At 43.6% G+C, this 19,917-nt stretch overlaps 1 protein-coding gene across 3 annotated transcripts in view; it reads right to left on the bottom strand.

Moving 5' to 3' along the window:
- slc4a11 (solute carrier family 4 member 11) overlaps positions 1-19,917 on the bottom strand; it is a 95,480-nt gene that overhangs the window by 54,084 nt on the left and 21,479 nt on the right. For 2 of the 3 annotated variants that reach the window (XM_068717635.1, XM_068717636.1), the window contains exon 2: positions 1,776-1,826. In XM_068717635.1, the coding sequence (XP_068573736.1) occupies positions 1,776-1,826 (51 nt within the window). Of the gene's footprint in view, positions 1-1,775; positions 1,827-8,660; positions 8,682-19,917 lie in introns of those variants that run through there. The other variant, XM_068717637.1, reaches the window with a different exon arrangement.

Raw genomic sequence — 19,917 nt, 5'->3', positions numbered from 1 at the left:
ACCAAAAATCATCAAGCTCCAAGATCGCAAGTTCCATATAAACGATATGAGTGCAGCTATTGTTTAGGATGTTATATATGAACTGAAATGATCACATGATGAGTTGTTTCTGGATTTGAGTGGTTTGCCACCTCTGCTCAACTATTTCCTCAGGAATCCATGAATTAAGTCCTAAAATCCACAAATCCACCGATTAAAAATCACAACAAAAAAAAAATCTTAATACCACAAAATTATTTCCACAGCAATGTTTTTAAAATCCCCATTCTCCACGCATTGCATGTGTTTATTTTAATTTTTTTTGTCGTCTGTGTTGTAAGACACAAAGAACATAATTTAACCCAAAAAGCGTGCAGCCATAATCAGCGCACCAAACGAGCTCACCGACAGTTGATGTGACTCGGAGACAACTACCAACACTCTCATGAAGAGCATAATGACTCAGAAGGCAGCGGTACGACAGGATCACTTCCACAGTGCGACACATTAAAACAAACAGCATTTTTCACATCTCCCCCGTTCACAACCTTTGATCGCCAACTCGGCTTCCAGACCGACCCTCGCTAACGAACCTCCGACGTGACGACGGTGGACGACGCTCGCTCGCCTACAATAGTGAAATTGCATTTACACCTGGATAGAATGTTGCCAAATAACGGGTCGGTGGTGTCGGGCTGCAGCAGGAGGCCTTCCGTGGTTCTGCTGAGTGAATCTGTGTGTTGCAGGAGGGGGATAATTGGCTGCGGGGAGACAGGGAGATCCAATGCAAGCGTATTCCTGTCCCGACTGCTCGTGCTGCACATACTAATTGGGTGCCTCTCCTTGGCTTGAAGGTAATGAAACTGCCGTTATCATAACAGCAAAGTTTATTATTTATATCCAAATGCAGTGGAGTGTGAGAGCTGGGAGAGTTTTTTGTTTTTTTCTCGGTGTCTGCGCTTGCAGCTCTAATCTGTAAGGCACATCTTTCACCACTGTACGGAGCACATCATTGGCAATATGCAAATAATTATAAAAAAAAGAAAGAATCCCACTACCTATAATTAAAAGCTGCAGTAGTGCAGCTGGAACGACGCTTCCCTCCGAGTGAGGATATAGAATATTAACAGTTTGCATGATCCGGTTGACATTCATACCTGGAGTTGTTTTTTTTTTTTGTTTTTTTTAAGACTCAAAAATCTAATTATCACTAAAGCGTACGCCGTGCTAGAGAGCCAATAAAAACCAATGGCACGGTCAAAGCCGTCATGTTGACATTTAAGGTGCGTCGATTGATTCACGACGTAATTGAGGAACACGCAAGAAATACCACTCAGCTGGCTGTGTGGCTGCCAGCGCATTATCACCCCACCACCACGAAACTACTCATAACGTGTGTTTGACATTCGATCTTGTGGTCAGCTATAGTTAACGGAGGAACAGCTCAACAGTGTGCGAATGCTTAAACAAATAGCATTAAACCTCTGAATCCAACTCATGTCGTCCTGATTATGGCTTCTTTGTTTTCCATTGTGGAAAGAAAACTGATATTTTAGTGTACGTTGCATTCATATAATAACAATAACTTTATTTCTATAGCACCTTTAGAAACAGGGTTTACAAAGCACCGCGATGTAACAACAGAGAGCTCGACAGTGAGAGTTTATCCCTGCTAAAACATATAACAATACAACCAATAGATATGGCAAGAACAAACTAAGACATGAACTAATAACAGCAATAATGAAATAAAAGCGGTACGAAGACGATATGTTCCGGTGTTGGCTCAGACTCACCCATTTCTTGAAAGAAGTATCCATTCTTGGACATCCCAGAGGGAGGTGCCTCTGCAGGAGAGAGAGAGAGAGAGAGAGAGAGAGAGAGAGAGAGAGAGAGAGAGAGAGAGAGAGAGAGAGAGAGAGAAAAGGAATCAGTGAGGTGAAGCTGGTAACAGTAACAGGCCCTGCAGGGAGCCATTTTCATTTCCAGATGAGTTATTATTATTGCACAGTAATTGTTGATACGAGAGACGGTTAAAAAATACGAGTGCGAGCCGTTATCCGACTTCTGTTAGTCATTTGGTGATAATGTTCAAGAGGGAAAGACCGGCGTACCCCGGATCCAGGAAGTACTTCACAAAAATACTATTCGTCCGATCACATACTCGTCAATATCTGCCTCCTAGTGGCCACGAGGAAGACGTGGCAACGTCCACGAATGACACACTGAAAACTGAGCAAAGGTTTTCAGGTTCACTACTTTCTTTGCTAAAGTACGTTTTAGAACAAGTCCTCCAAATTGAACAAAAAAAAAACACGATTTTGAAATTGCCCTCCAGAAGACACGTCTAATATGTTCTGTGGTTTTCAAGGTTTGGTTGGATTTGGGGACAAAACACAAGCCGTGGCCTCCCGTGTCAAAGTGTGTTATTGCGTTGACCCGTCCATCCATCCCAACATCCTCCATCTGCTTTATACAGACCTGTCTCCTACAAGATTCCCATTCAACTAAACTGCACTCTCAATTATGTTTTTTGAGGGAAGGGCTTTTATATCCGGACTGAACAGTTACAGTCTTAAGCCGTTTCAAACACGTGCTTAACGAACAAAACAAAAAACTACTTTGTCAGGTTCAGTGAAAGACGCCATGGTTTGGCTGACAACAAAATTGGATCAAAACAAAACAAAGCTACAAAACTACTACCTGGTTATGTTTTGGCAACACAAGTACTTTGTTCACACGGGACAGGAACCGCAGTCTTCTCAGTGAAAGCCCGGGTTTAAAAAGTTTCCTTCAAACGTGATTCACAATGCGGTCTCGAGGAGACGGGGCCGTTTTATAACATCACAGTATTCCTCTCTTACCTCCAACAGATATGAGTAATGATTGTTTTACTGCAGCTAGAGGTTTTTGTAAACCTCTGTTGTTCTTAGGCGTTCGCTGAATCTACTGAAGCTGAAAAGTGTCTCTTTTCACCCTTGAAGATCACATCTTCAGACATATGGGGCAACTATTGTAATTAATAAAAAATTCTGTTTCTTTCGTCGTTTTAAATGAAAGTTAAACCATCTTTTCTTCCTGTAAAACAAAACACGGCGTATGCTTACTTAAGCTAGTACCGGCCAAAATAATAATATCGTAACATCCACCAATCAATCTGCAACTTTTAGCGACAACGTAGACCTGTGTGGAGCAACTGTCCTCCGTAGCTCCATCGCGCTACATTCCAGCCCGCCCACTTGTTAGCGGTCCAATTAAATGCGAAGGATTTGATTTAAAAATGTAATATATATATATATTCTGTTTGACTGGGGAATATGTCACAGTACAGGCGATAAAGACACCCTAACTTCAGTGAGGCATTCTTCATTAACATTCCACGGATGCCCAGGAAATATTTTTTGGACTGTTGTTTTTTTTTGCTGCTGAATCTTTTCAGCGAAATGATGCCCAAACCTATATCCTCCATGTCATATTGTTTTCTAGTTAATCCTAAAGACACTGTGTGTGCATTGCTCAACCCGCAGTAAAACGAAGTAAAACGTTGCCACCTAATGAGGCCACAGCTGTCAAAGACGCTCTTGAGTAAGAGTGAGCACAAAATGGGCGACCATGTAGTTCAACTAGAAGGCGAGAAGAAGAATTCCCATTACAGGATGAGGAGCGTTATCAGGACAATGTAAGGGCTCCATTGCTAACATGTTCATTAGGTAGAAACAATGTTAACAGGCAGTGCTTATATGCAGCGACACACACTCTTTACATGAGCAAAGGTCTTGACTTTGCTCATACATTCAGTGATAATCCATAGTGAGTTCTGCTTGCAGGCAGGCAATCGTTTTGCAATGGTAGGGTGGAGGATATCTCATTTTGGAATTAAACTTAATCTGGTGAAGAGCTCCACTACAAATGCACTGAGAGGGAATTCAGAGTACAACATTTCAGAGTGTTTGTCACGCGTCCCTGTGGATGTGTGCTGCATGCGGATGGCACAGAAAGACGAGGCAGATATGGAGAGGGGATACTTTGAAGGTTATTGAGACATTGTGGGCTCATGCTGGAGGAATGGGGTGGGGTGGCTGTGCTACCAGACTTCAGTCATTTACCCAATATGTTTCCATATTCATCCTATAACCAGAGATCAACAGCATGTCTCACGGGGATTTTTCCTGCTAAAATCACAGCCATCCAAACAAAAACACACAATCACACAGTCAACACCGTCTCACGGCAGTTTGTGGAGTAGTCAGGAAATGCAATCTATTGGTTTCGGGTACAAGGACATGAATTGTCCATTTTGTTCGTGTCACTCAGAACAACTTTTTCTTCAGGACAACATTACGTTAATGACGAAAGTTAGGTTTAGGCAACAAAACCGCTTAGTTAGGTTAAAGAAAAACATCATGGTTGGGCCTAAAACAAAACCACGTACAGTTAGCTTTAGGCAACAAAACCAACAGCTAGGATTAAGCAACAAAACAAACAGTTAGCTTTAGGCTACAAATTCAACAGTTAGCTTTAGGCTAGTAAACCAACAGTTAGCTTTAGGCTACAAAACCAACAGATTAGGCAACAAAACCAACAGTTAGCTTTAGGCTACAAAACCAACAGTTAACTTTAGGCTACAAAGTCAACAGTTAGCTTTAGCCTACAAAACCAACAGATTAGGCAACAAAACCAACAGTTAGCTTTAGGCTACAAAACCAACAGTTAGGTTTAGGTAACAAAACCAACAGTTAGGTTTAAGCAACAAAACCACTACAATAAAACTTTCAAACCCCGACTAACGAAGCAGCTAGTGGACTTTGTTCACAGTGAGAACACAGCCTCTCTCTTTCATTCATTCAACAACCTTGTATTGTAAAACATATATCCAAAAACCTGTTGATATCGAAGTCCTTCATACTGTTTAAAAGTAGGTATGTTTCTAATTCCATCCACAAATATGGCCTTTTCTTTTAGGCATGCATGTTTGTGTAAAACCACTGTACAGCGCACAGAGTCGACCGTAAACAGGCAAGAGGCCGTGCGTTGCAAACTGCAGTAAAACCCCCAGTGAGACGCATATCCTAAATGTGCTGTATCCATGTCCAAAGAATGCTCCTATAACCCGAATAATATCGGCAAATCCCAGGTCTTGATCGGGAAACGCTCCATTTCGAATAAGGCCTCATTTGACAATGCTAATGTAAAACTAATGAGTGAAACTACAATGCAACTATGTCAAACTCTGATTTAGAAGAGGGACGTCAAGATATCTCTCCTCCTGAAAGGGTTCTTTGATGTGACAAGCATACAAGAGGAAATAGAATGCAATTTTAATTATACAAAATGTTGCTGTGCTCTTGGGGGGGGGGTTCAAGAACTGGGGATTCATTTATCCCCACAACAATTACCTTGTCTAATTTATACACGTAATTATAGCTGCTTTGGTCTATAATAGATATTTGCATTTTGCATTATGTTTTGTTCTGTTAAGTCTCCCTCTCTGGTGCTTTGACTCTTTTGACTTTATGTTGAGTTTTAATGTATTTTTGAAAATCTTGTTTGCAAACCAAGTCTTCCCTGTGGGATACGGATCCTTATACAGGAAGAGTTTGACATTTTGGGATATATGCTTAGTTGCTTTCTTCCTGAGAGTTACAGCAAAACAGCTAACTTGGCTATAGAGCTCGTTAATTAAATCTCATTAGTTTCAAAAGTGTTAAAATAATAAGTTGAGTTTTAAATTATTAAACAAATGAGATATCAAGTGACTTTAGGTAGGCGTATTTTTTTTGACTGTTCCTTGTCTTTATGCTAAGCTAAGCTAAGGATCGCCTGGCTCCAGTTTCATGCAGTATTGATCAAGAAAGAGAATAAACACATATTCTCAAGTGAATTAAAGTAGCTTACCCAATTCTCTTTGATATGATGATTTAGGAAGGTAATGTAAAGACCCCTGGCCTCTTTGACTCTTTATGCAAAAGAAAAGTTTTGTCAAACTACAATCATTTCATAAACATTTTGTTGGTGATTCTATGTTGTTGTTTGTTTGATGGAGTTTTTCCACATTACAACATCTTCTTAAGATAGAAACAACTCCTCCCTCCCTTTTTTAAAAACTGAATTTAATTAAATCTAAATAAATTTATTTGTTAGCCAGATGTAAGGACCTTTAAGACCATTTGACTGGCTACTAAGGACAAAGACTTTTAAATGTCAAAGACTGACCCTCGCCTGAATATTCTTAATTTTAGCCGGTAATACTTGACACACACCTGTCACCCTATGAGAGAAAAGCATCGACACTGACGTATATTTCTACAAAACGGCTGCTTTACAGTACAACTACGCCTGTCTGAAACCAACCAGATATGCTACCAGGTGGGTTGACTGTGTCTTTTGTTTTCACGAGGAATTCCACAGGACATTTTTTCGGTTTTCTTGATTTACGACAAGAAGAATAAAGATTGTCAAACATAACTCCCTGGAGTTTTTTTCTTCTTTTTTCTCCTGTCCTGGCTTCCTCAAATATCAAAATACAAATCAGCTCCCTCACCTGAGTTGCCGTGTTAACAGAAACGTGTGGGAACATTTCGCCGACATCCTCTGCATTACTGAGTGTGTTTTTGATTGCGATGTCAGTCACATAAACGTACACTTTCCCCTCACCTTCCTACACAGCGCACACACGGGTCGATCACATCCCTGCCGTGCAGTCTGCTTAGCTGCAGCCACTGCATTAAACATAGAGCACAAACACTCAGCCAGACTATACGCATAATGGAAATACAGTCAGCAAAGCATTATGTTGGCTTATGTTACCTCAAATGCAAAAGCTGTTGTTTTTTCCTATCCATTTAGTCATTTCTATATTCTAAATAAAAGTTCTTGCATCGGTGTTTGTTCAAGTCCAGAACACATTTCCGAATGAAGGTAATAACATTATTATGACCATTGAACCCCTTTCAGACACACATCTTTACGTAAACGTGATGTCCGTTTTACATGTCAGTCTAAATACACACGTAAATTTAACGTACAAGTCACGAAAAACCAGTCTTGTTTTTAACATTTCCAACACGACACGAGTCTGAGCTGAAAGCGTTCACAGTAACATTACTGCAGCAGCAGCACGAGGTTAAATAAACCGAGAGAGATTAAATCGGCATGTTCCGCCTTGTTAAGAGTGCTGCAATAAATGCATCACTCTGCAGTTATCGCCTCTCACGTATCAGTTTAATAAACCACAAAATACTGAGTGAGACAATTTTTCAGTACGTTGTCTGGGTGATTCATTTTCTGCCGGATGTCTGTGTCAGTCGATAAATTACTTGGGTTTTTTCCCTTGCGGTGTGGGGCAAGAGGTGGACAAAATAAAAGATAAAAACTTGTATTAACACAATTATAAAAAGAGCTGCAACTAATGATGATTTTTCAAGTTTGAATTAAGCTGCCAATTATTTTCTTGATCAATTGTTGAGTCTACGAAATGACACAATATTGTGAAAAAACAGAGTAGATGGTGACTTCTTCAAATTGCGTGTTTTGTCTGACAAAAAGTCCAAAACTCAAAGATGTTCAAGTTACTATCATATATGACAAAGAGAGGCAGAAATCCTAACATTTGAGAAGCAGGAAACCAACAAATGAATACAAAAGAATTTCAGGATTAATCACTGCGCTTTTGAAGTCTCGAGTTCAGCATTTTCGTCGTCGCCATCTTGTTTTTTTTGCAACCAGTGGACTGAAGTGACCATATCTGGACTGCGGAGGAGTGACGTAGAGACGGCGTACACGGCTCTAGTAGCTCTAGAGGCCTGTCAATACCCACTGGGCAGCTAGTCACCGCTGCGCCGCACTGCTAGCTCTGTCAGCACTGTTATCATTGTACGCACTGTTAGCACCGTTAGCAACGTTGGCTGCTAGCCGACCGAGAGCCTTGTGGAGGCAACAGAAATGCTCTGAATTCCGTATTGAGAACCTTCAACAATGAATCAACTAATTGTGAAAGCTCTAATAATAACCAGGCCGGCACTTCCTCTCTATAGTTTACAGTTACATTTTCATTCACTCCATCTGCATGCATGAACTCAAGAATATCCAGCGAAACACTTTAGAAGCGAGTAAACAGGAATTTAGTTCACAACATAAATCTCATCGGGCTTTGTAAAATAGGCCATAGAATTCTCCATCTAATAAATTATAAAGTTTATGAAAAAAAGTCTGTGAGAGAACAGAGCGCTGCTTCCTCACTCGCATCTAATGCCAAATATCACACGAGCTATGAGGCCTCATAATTTTTTTATTGTCAATTAATGTGCCAATTATTTTCTCAATGAATTATTTAGTCTTTGAAACATCAGAAAACAAGAGCCCAAGTTGAGGTTGTGTCTTGTTTTGACCGACCGACAGTCCAAAATGATCAGATAACAATGATCTAAAAAGATGCATAATCTCACATTTGAGGAGCTGCAGCCATCAAATGTTTGGCTATTGTTTCTTAAATAATATACCTGTCATGTGTGAATAAAGCTGTAGAGAACAATATTGAAAGTCTCTAGTGTCCAAAGGATAAACAGCCATTGCTTTGACAGATAGGATTATTATCATTATTATTAAGTGGTAGTAGTAAAAATGGGAAAAAAAGGATAGTTACATAAAATGTAAAAAAAAAAAAAACTATCTTTAGTACTCACAGAGATGTTGGAAAACCATCGAACAAAAGCAAACCCGTCTCTTTCCTGGAGGGCTTCTTCTATTGCACTCACTTATTTACGTGGCACATCATGGCAGCTTCCTGCGGACGCTGTGCTGCTGCGTCTTACGTCTCTGAGAGCTCAGATCAGGAGCGGCATCGCGAAAGATTCACGCGCTCCGCTCCTATTGAGCCGTTTGCCGCTGACAGATTGGGAAAAGGAGATTTAGCTGGACTGAAGGGGGCCGCGTGTTATCCGTGTACTGGCTGGATCAATGAAAATACAGCTGCTAACGGCGCTCTGCTTGCGAGACTCCAAGCGTCACTTGAACAAATAAAGAGCTTTGTACCAACACTCACTCAGAAATAAACATAAAAACAGCAGTTTCATTCCCCGGAAGTGAGTGACCTGGTTCGTTTTGTCTTTGTCTGCTGTAATGGGCTGAACACACATGCGGACAGCTGATTAAAGACCTTCACATACTTCACGCTCTGATGGTCTTCATCCCGACATAAAACTCCTCCCGTCAGCGTGTGTCAGCTGTGCGTCTGTCTGGTCTCTGGGTTTCCTTCCACCAGCGTGTCACAAGCTCGGCGTGACGTTAGCATGTGTCCGGGGTCCAGACGGCGCGTGACGACGATGACGAGTATGGAGTCATCGGTAACGGTACAACTGTGAACGCGGCGGCGGTGAATGAACGCTACAGCTTGAGCTCCTCTGAGTTTTGCTCGGCTCTTTCTTTTCTTTTTAATGTTGTAAATAATTATTTACATCCTTACTGCAAAACTATTTTCCGTTTGCATCAGGAAAACACAGAGTTGAATGTGAAAATGTATGATGTTGTATATTCAAACTGTTACAGTCAGAAAGTGAGGAACATCTTCTCAAACGTATTGTTTGAACTGTAATGATGTTATATTCAGTACTTGGTACACGGCAAGTACCTAAATGCAAGTACTTTTGGCCTGGGAAAAAGAGTGGGATCCGTGCATCCCTGTGTGTGTGTGTGTGTGTGTGTGTGTGTGTGTGTGTGTGTGTGTCTGACCACATTCTGAGAAACAGAAGTCAGATCTGTGTGCACAAGCCGCATGACATCACAGCAGAGGCACGCGATGGCATGCTGACCGACACAAGCAGCGTCTTGTTCTTCAACGTCGTCTCTTCTGCGGACAAACTCTCGCCGTCCTCTTCAGTCTTAACTCTCCTGCAACGCGGCCATGACGGCGCTGACGGTGGCACCAGACGGAGCCTCTTACTGGCCCTTTTGAGAGTTTCCAGGTCATGCAAATGCTTCTCCTTCTTTCAGCCCATTGCGTTCAGGTCATCGATTCATGCATTGATCGTTTCACGTGAGCTATTTATTGAGGATTATTATTCTGATTGCTGCAAAATCTTCTGTTAATCTCACATTTTACTGTCAAATTGAAAATCAATGAATGAGCTGCTTTATGACTATTTTCATGAGGTCTTCCATTTGGCGACAAAGATATAACCTTATTGTATAGTATTCTAAATAGTGACGTGTGGGGGAGCTTTGTTTGTTTATCCTGTCACTACATCCCTGTATGAATGTGTTTGAGGGCGATGAAGCCTTCGCTGCAGACCTCATTTGCATAGAAAGGGGCCACCTTTTGCGCTACTTGTCTGCATATTACCTCGTTTGAATAGGCGCAAATAGCGCAGGAGCATCGAGACGCTATTTGCTTAGTTAGTTTGCCTTTCACCCTCGGGTGCTTTGAGGATCACACAGATTTTATTTGTGCAGGTTTAAAAGCCGCAAACGGCGCATTTCTGCGAACAGCTACTGGTTTCAGACGGGTGTTGTGTTGCTATTGGCGCTGTCCAATAGTTTGATCTGCTCTTAAACGCGCCAGTCGGAGTATTTTCGGTGGCTACTCTAATTCAGTTATAGTTGAAAACCTACAAACCTACACGGTGATTATGACACGAAAACACTATCGTTTTCTACACATTTTGGCCTCGCAGACTCTCACGAAAAACCAATAAAGACGCAGTAACAACAACTCTCTCGTAACACACACATGCATGCAGAATATCTCACAAGCACAACAAGAGAAAGCTTCTGCAAAGAGGAAATGCCCCTGCACACTTCTTCTTGGTCTGTGTTTGATTTATTTCTGAGGTGAAGATTTAAAGCCTCTTCAAGTTATTTATTATTCACCATCGGTTTTTCGGATCCTTGTTGATTTTAATAAATGCAAACGGTGGTTAAACCAAAGCGACTGTTAACGCCGCTCTGCCAGGAAGAGAAAGTTCAGCTTTTTAGAAGTACAGTTAAAAAAAGAAGAGGTGTATGATAATCATCTGCAGAAAAGAGGAAGCCGAACACTTGCAGGCAGGAAGTCAGAACTGGTCTACGACTGAACGTCGCATCCCTTTCACTGCTCTGCTGTGTGTGTGTGTGTGTGTGTGTGTGTGTGTCTTTTACTTAAAATCGGTCCTTTCATCATCGCCCAACATATACATGAGGGAAATATCTGTCAGTCGGCCCAGTTTACATGTCACAAACCCACAAGCAAGGCAACATCTGCTCCTTCTCGTCACTTGATGTAGTGTCAGCACACGCCGCACGACAAACTCTTCACTTCCTCATGAACCCAAACCTTCGTATGATACCAGCTATCTGCAATCAAAATACAAAAAAGAAAGATGGCAGGAAGCTGCTTGGTGCAGCGATTGTGGTCGGATGAGTGACACAGCAAGTCAGCCGTTCCTACGATTTCCCTTCAATATGCTTTATTGGCACGACTATAACAACGATATGATATTTAAATGACATAATTGTCTGTGGCTGCAACCGCAAATGTGGAATCAAACACCAGCTGACCCTTCGCTCTGCTTTGAGTCTCCTTGTTTCTCTCCCCACGGCGATGCGTATACGTTCAGGGACACTCTTGGTGTGGTATACGTGCCCCGAGGCCAAGATCAAGTCCTGTGGGTGTATCGGCAACGTTTAAAACGATCTCCGTTACCAAGTCACAGCACGCCACTACAGCGAAGCGCTGCAGGAAGCCCGCACCGTGTGGCTGTTTACCGGCCGCTTCGGTCGACAAAGCCAAGCGAGAATTCACTGTGAAGGACTAAGAATATGCTCCTCACTCACTCCCAAAAAAAAAAAAAAAAGATGATGGGACCAGAAAAAGATTACAAGCATATACTTTACACTCCTGTGTGCAATCACAAGTGTCAACTCGGGGCACAAAAGCATGCGGAGGAAACTAGTTTTTGCAATTTTTGGTGACCACAAGCGCAATCCTGGTGCGGTATGGCACACAATTAAGAAGAGGCTAAAGCTGGGGGAATGTATTTTCAGTAGAAGTTCAGCATCATTTAGGAATTAAGGAGTAAAAAGCGCATTTGTTGGGAACTGTTTTTAAGCCGAGGACTGTAAGAAAAATATAGAATATCACCAGACTTGTCTATCGTTTAAAGTGATGCATCCTGAGAATGCCGGCTGTATTGATGAATAATATTCTCTATGAAATGGCGCGTGCAAAAAGCACAGAAGGTTGTGTACCGACTCTGCTAGATCCAGATAAATCAACAGAGGCACGCTGTTTGACCTTTGCTTGAATACGCAGCGTAAAGCCTGCGGATGTCATCCATCTAATATTCCTGCTGCTGGTTGATGGCTCACAGCGATGAAGAGAAAGGGGAGGGCCTTACACGTCCCACACTCGGCTGCGGATGACTTTATTGGTCAGACTCACTCGTTGCTCTAACCCAGTGCAGACTCTGCCTTAATTGCATCAAGAAAAAGCGTTGTTGTGATGTGTATTTCAATGCTCCCAAGACAACAGGAAGTCAACTCGTATGACCTTTGGCGTGTACGTAAACCGGCCGGGCTGATCCGCTGCAGGGTACCGCGCTGCAGGTACATGTGAAAACAGATGTCAGAACCCCCCCCAGGAGGGTCAAAACCCTGGAATTTAAAGGAGAGGTGAGGCTGAGAGTCTGAAGTGAAGAGGGCAAGACATTAAAAAAGGCCCCCGTTGCGTTTTGTAAGGGAATCTACGAGGGCTCGTCCGGCACCGGGGAGGAGGAGGCCGGGCCTTTTGTTGGCTAATTGTGCCCACGGGCTCTCTTGGCACCCGTCCTCTCTGGAGCTGCGGTCGCTGAGAGAGCCCGGGCGGAGAGGGAACTCCTCCCGACGCTCGGCTCCCGGGCCGCTCTGTCAGCTCGACATTTTAAACAGCAGGCCCACGTTTGGCCTTAATTCCGTCTCCTTTTCAAAGAACTTCAGTCGGCACGCTAATCACACCCACGTCGTAAAGGGCAATTTACAGTTCGCATGGTATTTCCCGAGAGGCGTAGGGGCGCACTGGAGCCTAAAGATAGGTGAGAGGCCACGCCTTCGCCTTTCTGTAGTCTCCGGTCTGAACCAGGCTGAAAAAACATTGGACTCGTTTCATTTCTGTATTTCATTAATTCTGGCTCATTGCAAATTCAGCCTGTTGCTAGTCCCATGCTTGTTTATTTGGAAAGAGGTTTGGCCACTTGTCATCACATGAGGTTTGGTTTGGAGAGGAGATTGAAGTTGAAACAAACACAAAAAAAACGAAAGATTCCGCCCGACATCAAACCCCCCTCCTCCCCCCCCCCCCCCCCAGAGGTGAAATGAAATGTTGTAGAAGCGAGCTTCAAGCTGCAGGTATTACACCTCCTGCTTCATTTCTTAGGCGACAGCCGAACTGCTGCTACTTAACTCCAAGCCAAACACCTCAGATCATTATCCTAGCCTAACTCCTCGACTCCTTCAGTGCAACTGTAACTGCTTGTATTCCAGATCTTATCCTTTCCATCACCACCAGGTGAGGGCAAATCCATATCGCGCCGGCCTCGGAAAGCCTGTTGGTGATCCGCTAAGTAGAGCCGGTGCTGATGGGACTCCTCTCTAATCTCGCCCCTGATAAGCAGACAGGAATGGATGGACCGATTGCTCAGGTGGGACGCCGCACCCACCCGAGCCACGCCGCACCACCCGAGCCACGCCGCACCACCCGAGCCACGCCGCACCACCCGAGCCGCTGAAAGGCAACCGCATCGGTGAAGTGAAGCCCCGAGAGGGATCCGGTTCAGATGATGTAATAAGATGTGCAGAAGCAAGGATTTTGGCTTAAAATCATCAAGAGGTCACGGCCGCTTTGGTTCCGGCTCCACCGGGAAGAGTCTGTGCTGGGCTCTCATCGCATTCACAGCAATTCATCCCCCGTCATTCTCCCACTGCACCTGTCAACAAGAGCCGCTCTACAGTTTCCTTACTTTTAGGGCACCACAACCAATATGTTCTAATTTTTTTTGTATTTTGTATTATTTGCGATGAGAGCGTTGTGTATTTTAGCGACGCTTCAAGATGCCGAGCGCTGCCTGGGTCGCGATTATCGTGGCCAAAATTAAAACCATTTTAGAAACATCCTTTTTTAGTGAAAAAATATAACAATCTTGAATAAGGTAATCATAAATCATAAGGTAACCCTGCATACACAAAGGATAAATAACATTAAAATATTATTTATGTGAGTCTGCTCTTTTTTTACTCGATAATTCCTCAGGTTTTATTTTTCACTTTATCATTATATCTAACAATAACCCAACAATAAAGCTTATTTAAACAGCACAATCAGGATTAATGAAGTCATTTGACGTTCATTCATACTGAATCTTGAACTGCAGCAGCTAATAACTGAGACGGAGACAGCAGTCGATAAAATCTCACCTTTCCAGAAGCGACGCATTTACTGTCGATGTGAACAAACTGGAGCCGTCGACATGACATCAACGATTACAGTCTGCTAAAGTTATTTCTAAGACACTTTTCAAGCCAAATACATTGTAAAAGGTCAGAATGATAAACTGATCCTGAGTACAGAGCAGACAACAAGAACCCGTGAGTCCATGAGATGAGGAGTTCGTCAATTAATCGTCGTTTAGAGAAGAAGAAGAAGAAAAGTCAAACATCCTCTAGTTCCAGCTGGTTAGTTGTGATAATAAACGGGTCTATCTGTGGTTCCTGGACTGCTGGTTGGACCCAACAACGAGGACCTCACCCGGTATTCTACGACAATCTTTAGATCTTTATTTCTATCCGCAGGTTACCGATGCATTTTGCCAATTAAGTCTTTAGAATATTCCACGAAATTTAACAAGCCCGATCCGTCGTCCAGCCGGGCAACCGAGGTAAACGCCGCATTATTTGATGTGCGCTTTTATCCTGAAAACCTTGAAGTGGAATGAGTCACATCGGCATAAAAAAAAGAAGAAGAAGAAAAAGTGTCCTTCAGCCGTGTTGAAAGAGATTGGTGGAGTGTAATGAGAAAGCTCTCCTCTGCGTTGCCAGAGAAGGATGCCGACATTGTTAACGAGGAAATGTAAGTTTGTAACTCCGCGTCGTGACAAGTGATCGGCGAAAAAGAATAATTAAAACTCAAAAATGACAAAATCTCACAATTAAATTTGAGATCTCCTCCTGCAGGCCGCTTTTCCGCCGTCACCAGTTTTCACCACCGATTGTTTCATCCGTGATATTTTGTTTGAGACGTTGCACTGATGACGGTTGAGCTTCCTTCCCTAACATCAGAGACACTTTAAGCAGGACGCGGCTCGAATTAAGGAGACGAGCCGTTGGCTCCGCGGCTGACAGCCGTGTCCCCGGGCCGCCGTCTGACGTTGATGATGTCACAGCAGAGCCGTGACCACGAGGCTGGCTCGCACCGAGCTGTCTGGCAAGCAAGGTGGACTCTGGCTGGCTGGGCTGACGCTGGACAGCAGTGTGTGTAGGTGTGTGTGTGTGTGTAGGTGTGTGTGTGTGTGTGTGTGTGTGTTCATACATCAATGTGTATAATTGGTAGTGGTGTAACGGACCGTAGTTGATCGGTGATCCATACGGTCCCCCGCGGTTCGGTACGCATGTGAACCGTGGGTTTTTTATTAATCATCGATTGCATTTAGAATTGTTTTAGGGTTTGACTTCAGAGCAGTTGAAGTGATTTTTCGGGACAGCGGTGAAAACAATGAGTCCGGAGCCTTTTATACCGGCTCTTCTATCAAAACAAAGAGGATCTAGATCAGCCAATTCGGCTCATCGACGATCAGCAATCGGTATCTGCAGCAACACAATGAGTGACCTCAACCAAAGCACAAACATGAATACTCCAGGAGAGCCACTCATATGGACTAATTGTCTAATTGGTGGGAATTTACATCTGTGCAAATAAATTCAGCCCCCGCAGCATTTGAGTGTCAGATCTCGCTCTCGGCGTGAAAAGCTGAGCACTGATCCTCCGGTCCTTTCACCTGAGAGGGATCGACAGCCGTAGTGAGTCCACAGACGAGTCGTCGTCCCCCCCCCCCCCCCCCCCCCCCGCAGGGCTGAGAGACGAGGCGTCGTGACTGGCCGAGGTTAGCGCAGGAACGCGCTCCAATCTAAAGCCTCCCACCACTCGGCGCTCCATCTATTCCTACGTCTCACTTTCCATATCTTTCCCTCTCGGTCTCCTTCCTCTCGTCTTCTTCTTCTTCTTCTTGTTTTTTTTTCTCGGCGGTCTCGACCTCCATCAGTCACACACAGGTGTGGGATGAAGCTCAGGTGCTGTTTGTTTGCGTGTTCATTGTGAACAAGCCAGGCAGCGAAGGAGCTGGGGAGCGAGTGAGCGACTGAGGGTGTTGTTCCACTGCACACACAAACCAACCGCTCGCTGAAGAAATTGGCTGCCTCAATTTTCATACAAGGGGGGGGGGGGGGGCAAGAGAAAAAAAAAAACGCCAGTGCTAGGGGATTCCTGCTAATTGCTTGCACATTCCCCTCTTCCTCTGGCTCGATTAAAGCCAGGCCACCATCTCCCTTTCAAGTCTGCTGCTCTCCACACAGCCTTCTACTGTACGCTGCTCCAGCCTGCCCCCCCCCACCGCCATCCGACAGCATAGCCCCCCCCCCCCCCACAGAACTACAGCTACAACTGGATCGATGTGAGGCAGCGGGAGAGAAAATGCCGGCGCAAAAGTCTAGTCTACTGTATGTGTGTCTGTCTCCCCCCCTCACCCCCTCATATGCGGTCCATATATGTGTGCGTATATTGTGCATGTTCCCACCCTGCGTGGAAATAATAAGTGATTTGGACTCTGAGCGGTAGAGGATGTGACCTTTCAAGTGGGATAAAATGAAACATTTGACGGCCTTTTTTTAATCAAGAGCGTCTACAGCTCTTTAACATGCGGGCCCTGGTGAGAACCGAGCCGCTGACCTCCGCGGCGTTCGGTAGCCGTCTCTGTGCTTTGCTTACCGCGCGGACAGAATTCAAACGGAGCGACCTTGGCTACCCTGCTGTTCTGCAGCTCGTCGTCCTACAGGAAGTCTCGCTGCTGGCCGTCTTCTTTAATCCTCCACCTGAGGCTGGCTGGTGTAGTCTTTGTCTTCACACTGTAGGTGAGCTCCTTCTAACCTTGAACGTCACTCAGTGTGATCTGTGCCCGAACAACGACGACGACGACGACGACGACGACGACGACGACACACATCTATCACAGATATTACCGGCACTACGAGTGCTGGAATACGGATGCAGTTTTGGCGCTGAGAACACAGACGGGTGATGAACGCCATCACCGCGTGCGACAAGGACAAAGAGGACATCGGACCTCAGAGTGAGGGAAGACTGCAAAAAAAACACATCTTATGGACAAAGACCACAGGTGACATGTAAGCAGACTACACATTCAACAGCTGTATGAAAACAGCTGCACTCAGTCCGAACGCAACGTGATGCAACTCCTCTCTGCATTTTGATTCATTTGGCGGGTTATACATGATAAGATGGGTGTGTGTGTGTGTGTGTGTGTGTGTGTGTGTGTGTGTGTGTGTGTGTGTGTGTGTGTGTGTGTGTGGGCTATGCATTATACCTGCTGTACATATTGCCACACTCTATTTGGCATGTTGGTATCCTCCTATATTTGGGAATTCATCACCACGGGCATCTTCAGACGTCTTGGAATAATTACTATGTGTGTGTGTGTGTGTGTGTGTGTGTGTGTGTGTGTGTGTGTGGGGGGGGGGGGGGGGGGGGGGGGGGGGGGGGGGGGGGGGGCATGTCTTCCACTCTCTTGTATTCTGTTTGTTGGTTTGAAATTAAACTCAAAGCGAGAAAGCAATAGTTTGCAATATCAAACAGGAAGTGAAAGGAACACCTCGCCTGTGCCGATTCCTCTGCTGTAACCTGTACAGTAAGCTTGAATCTGCAGTGTGTGTGTGTGTGTGTGTGTGTGTGTGTGTGTGTGCATGCTCGGGTTAAAACCGTCGCCTAATTACACGCCGGCAAAACCCGAGCGGCCTGTCATGACCAAAGACGAGGGAGGACCACCAACGCCGCGTGTTTTTTATTTTCTAAAGACGTGCATTTACTCGTGCATTACGGGTGTAAAAAAAAAAAAGTACAAGAACTTAATTTCATGTGTGCATGAGAGATTGTGAGCATGTCCATGCTGTGTGCATTTAATCTTACTTCTGGGACTCACTCTGCTTAAACTCTGGAGACGACGGCAGCAGGCAAATCTAATTTATTTCTGAACTAAAAGCATCTATTGTGATTTTGAGCGAGCTTAAGAGAAAGAACACTTCTCCTGGGATTGAAATGAAAGTGGATCAAATGTTCACGAACATCAGCTTCTCGTCCTCCACGTTCAGCGGAAACAACGCTTAAATGCTCGTAAATCCTGCATGTAATCTGCAGCAAAAAAAACAACAAAACTAAGCAAAGCTTTACATCCAATTGTGTGAATAAAGAACAACAACATCCCAATTATTGTCAATGACACTTAAGACCAACTGTACTGGTGTAGCTGGATGCAGGCTGACCTGATCATAATTATTAGTGGTTCTTCAAGGATGCAGAACATTAGGAGTTAAACCCGGTTTTATCTGACGCTTGGAAAAGAAGAAACTCTTGTTGTCCTCTCAATAATACTTAAATACTTAAATAGATGGTACATCCTACATTAGTTTGTAATTTGCTGACTTAACTTTTAAACTGGGCAATGTTTGGCTCATTTTTGAACTGTGATGATTTGATTTGGAGGCAGATGTTGTGTTATTACGTGAACATGTCTCCGGCTGAAGGAACTCCTCTCACACAACTGGTGGTTTAATCCAGTCTCACGTGTTCCAGTCCTACGCTCACCTGCAGCTTCGCTAAAACCTTAATATTAGGTCTCACACATGTAAGTGTTTCCTTCAAGAACTCAAAGCAACATTTTGAGTCATTTTGTGAGTGTTCCTGTAGAACTAGATCCCGATTCCTCCAGTGAAGAACAGATGAATACTGCTCTGTTCTTGTCATACTCATTAGACGTAGTCATAAAGAACAGGAAATGATGTTCAGGGAAGTCTGTCGTTGCTCATAATCATGAATATAATGCCAGTAATAATAATACATTTAAATTGAAATCTTTTCATAAAAAAACGATCCATGAATTAGTTTATACGTCTTACAAAATAATTAATTCAATACATTTTTCCTTCACTCCCTCTAATACGTTTTCGGAGCGGTTGTTTTCAGCTGATTAACGTCTTATTATATCAAATTAAATCTGTCTGCTTCTTTTTTTTTTTTTAAAACCTGGGTGTTTGTTGTTAAAAGCGGTAAAAGTCAAGAACCTGAGCTTTACTCATAAAAACACCTGGATTAAGAAATGAATCTTAAAGAACGTTTAAGAAACTCCTGAACATAATATTTAGACTGTGGCTCAAAAATGATGATATTCAATGGCTGCAACTAATGACATTCAGCTGCATTGTTTTAAACGTGCTCAGTGCAGCACAGTGAAGTACAACACCTGCGCATTTAAGAAGAAGTTTGTCATTCTTGCTCAGATTGATTATCGGAGGATCAACACAGTTTCCATCTGGTGTCGATGGGCCGATTGATTAATGGGAACATCTCTGCAGCTCTAATGAGAGACGCTGACTCTCGTTATTATGTGACATCCACACATGACACGTGTTCATTACTCGCCCATTATAATCTGCTTTTAACCTGTGAAGCTAGTTGTATATGGTTCTGTATTGCTCCCCACTGTTATGTCATCTATTTTCTTTATACTGTTATTGCTTTTATTTTTTCTGTTTTTACCGTGTAAAGTGCCCTTGAGTACCTTTTAAAGCGCTGTACAAATAAAATGTGTTATTATTATTATTATTACACCACCAATGTGCTCAGGAAGAGTCTGTTTCTGGGTGAAATGCGGT

This window comes from Cebidichthys violaceus, unplaced genomic scaffold, assembly GCF_023349555.1.
Source record: "Cebidichthys violaceus isolate CVI_PGR_0920_01 unplaced genomic scaffold, fCebVio1.0.p SCAF_22, whole genome shotgun sequence".
In the NCBI taxonomy this organism is placed as follows: Eukaryota; Metazoa; Chordata; class Actinopteri; order Perciformes; family Stichaeidae; genus Cebidichthys; species Cebidichthys violaceus.
The sequence above is the reverse complement of the archived record's forward strand: the minus strand, read 5'-3'. Positions and strand labels throughout refer to the sequence as shown.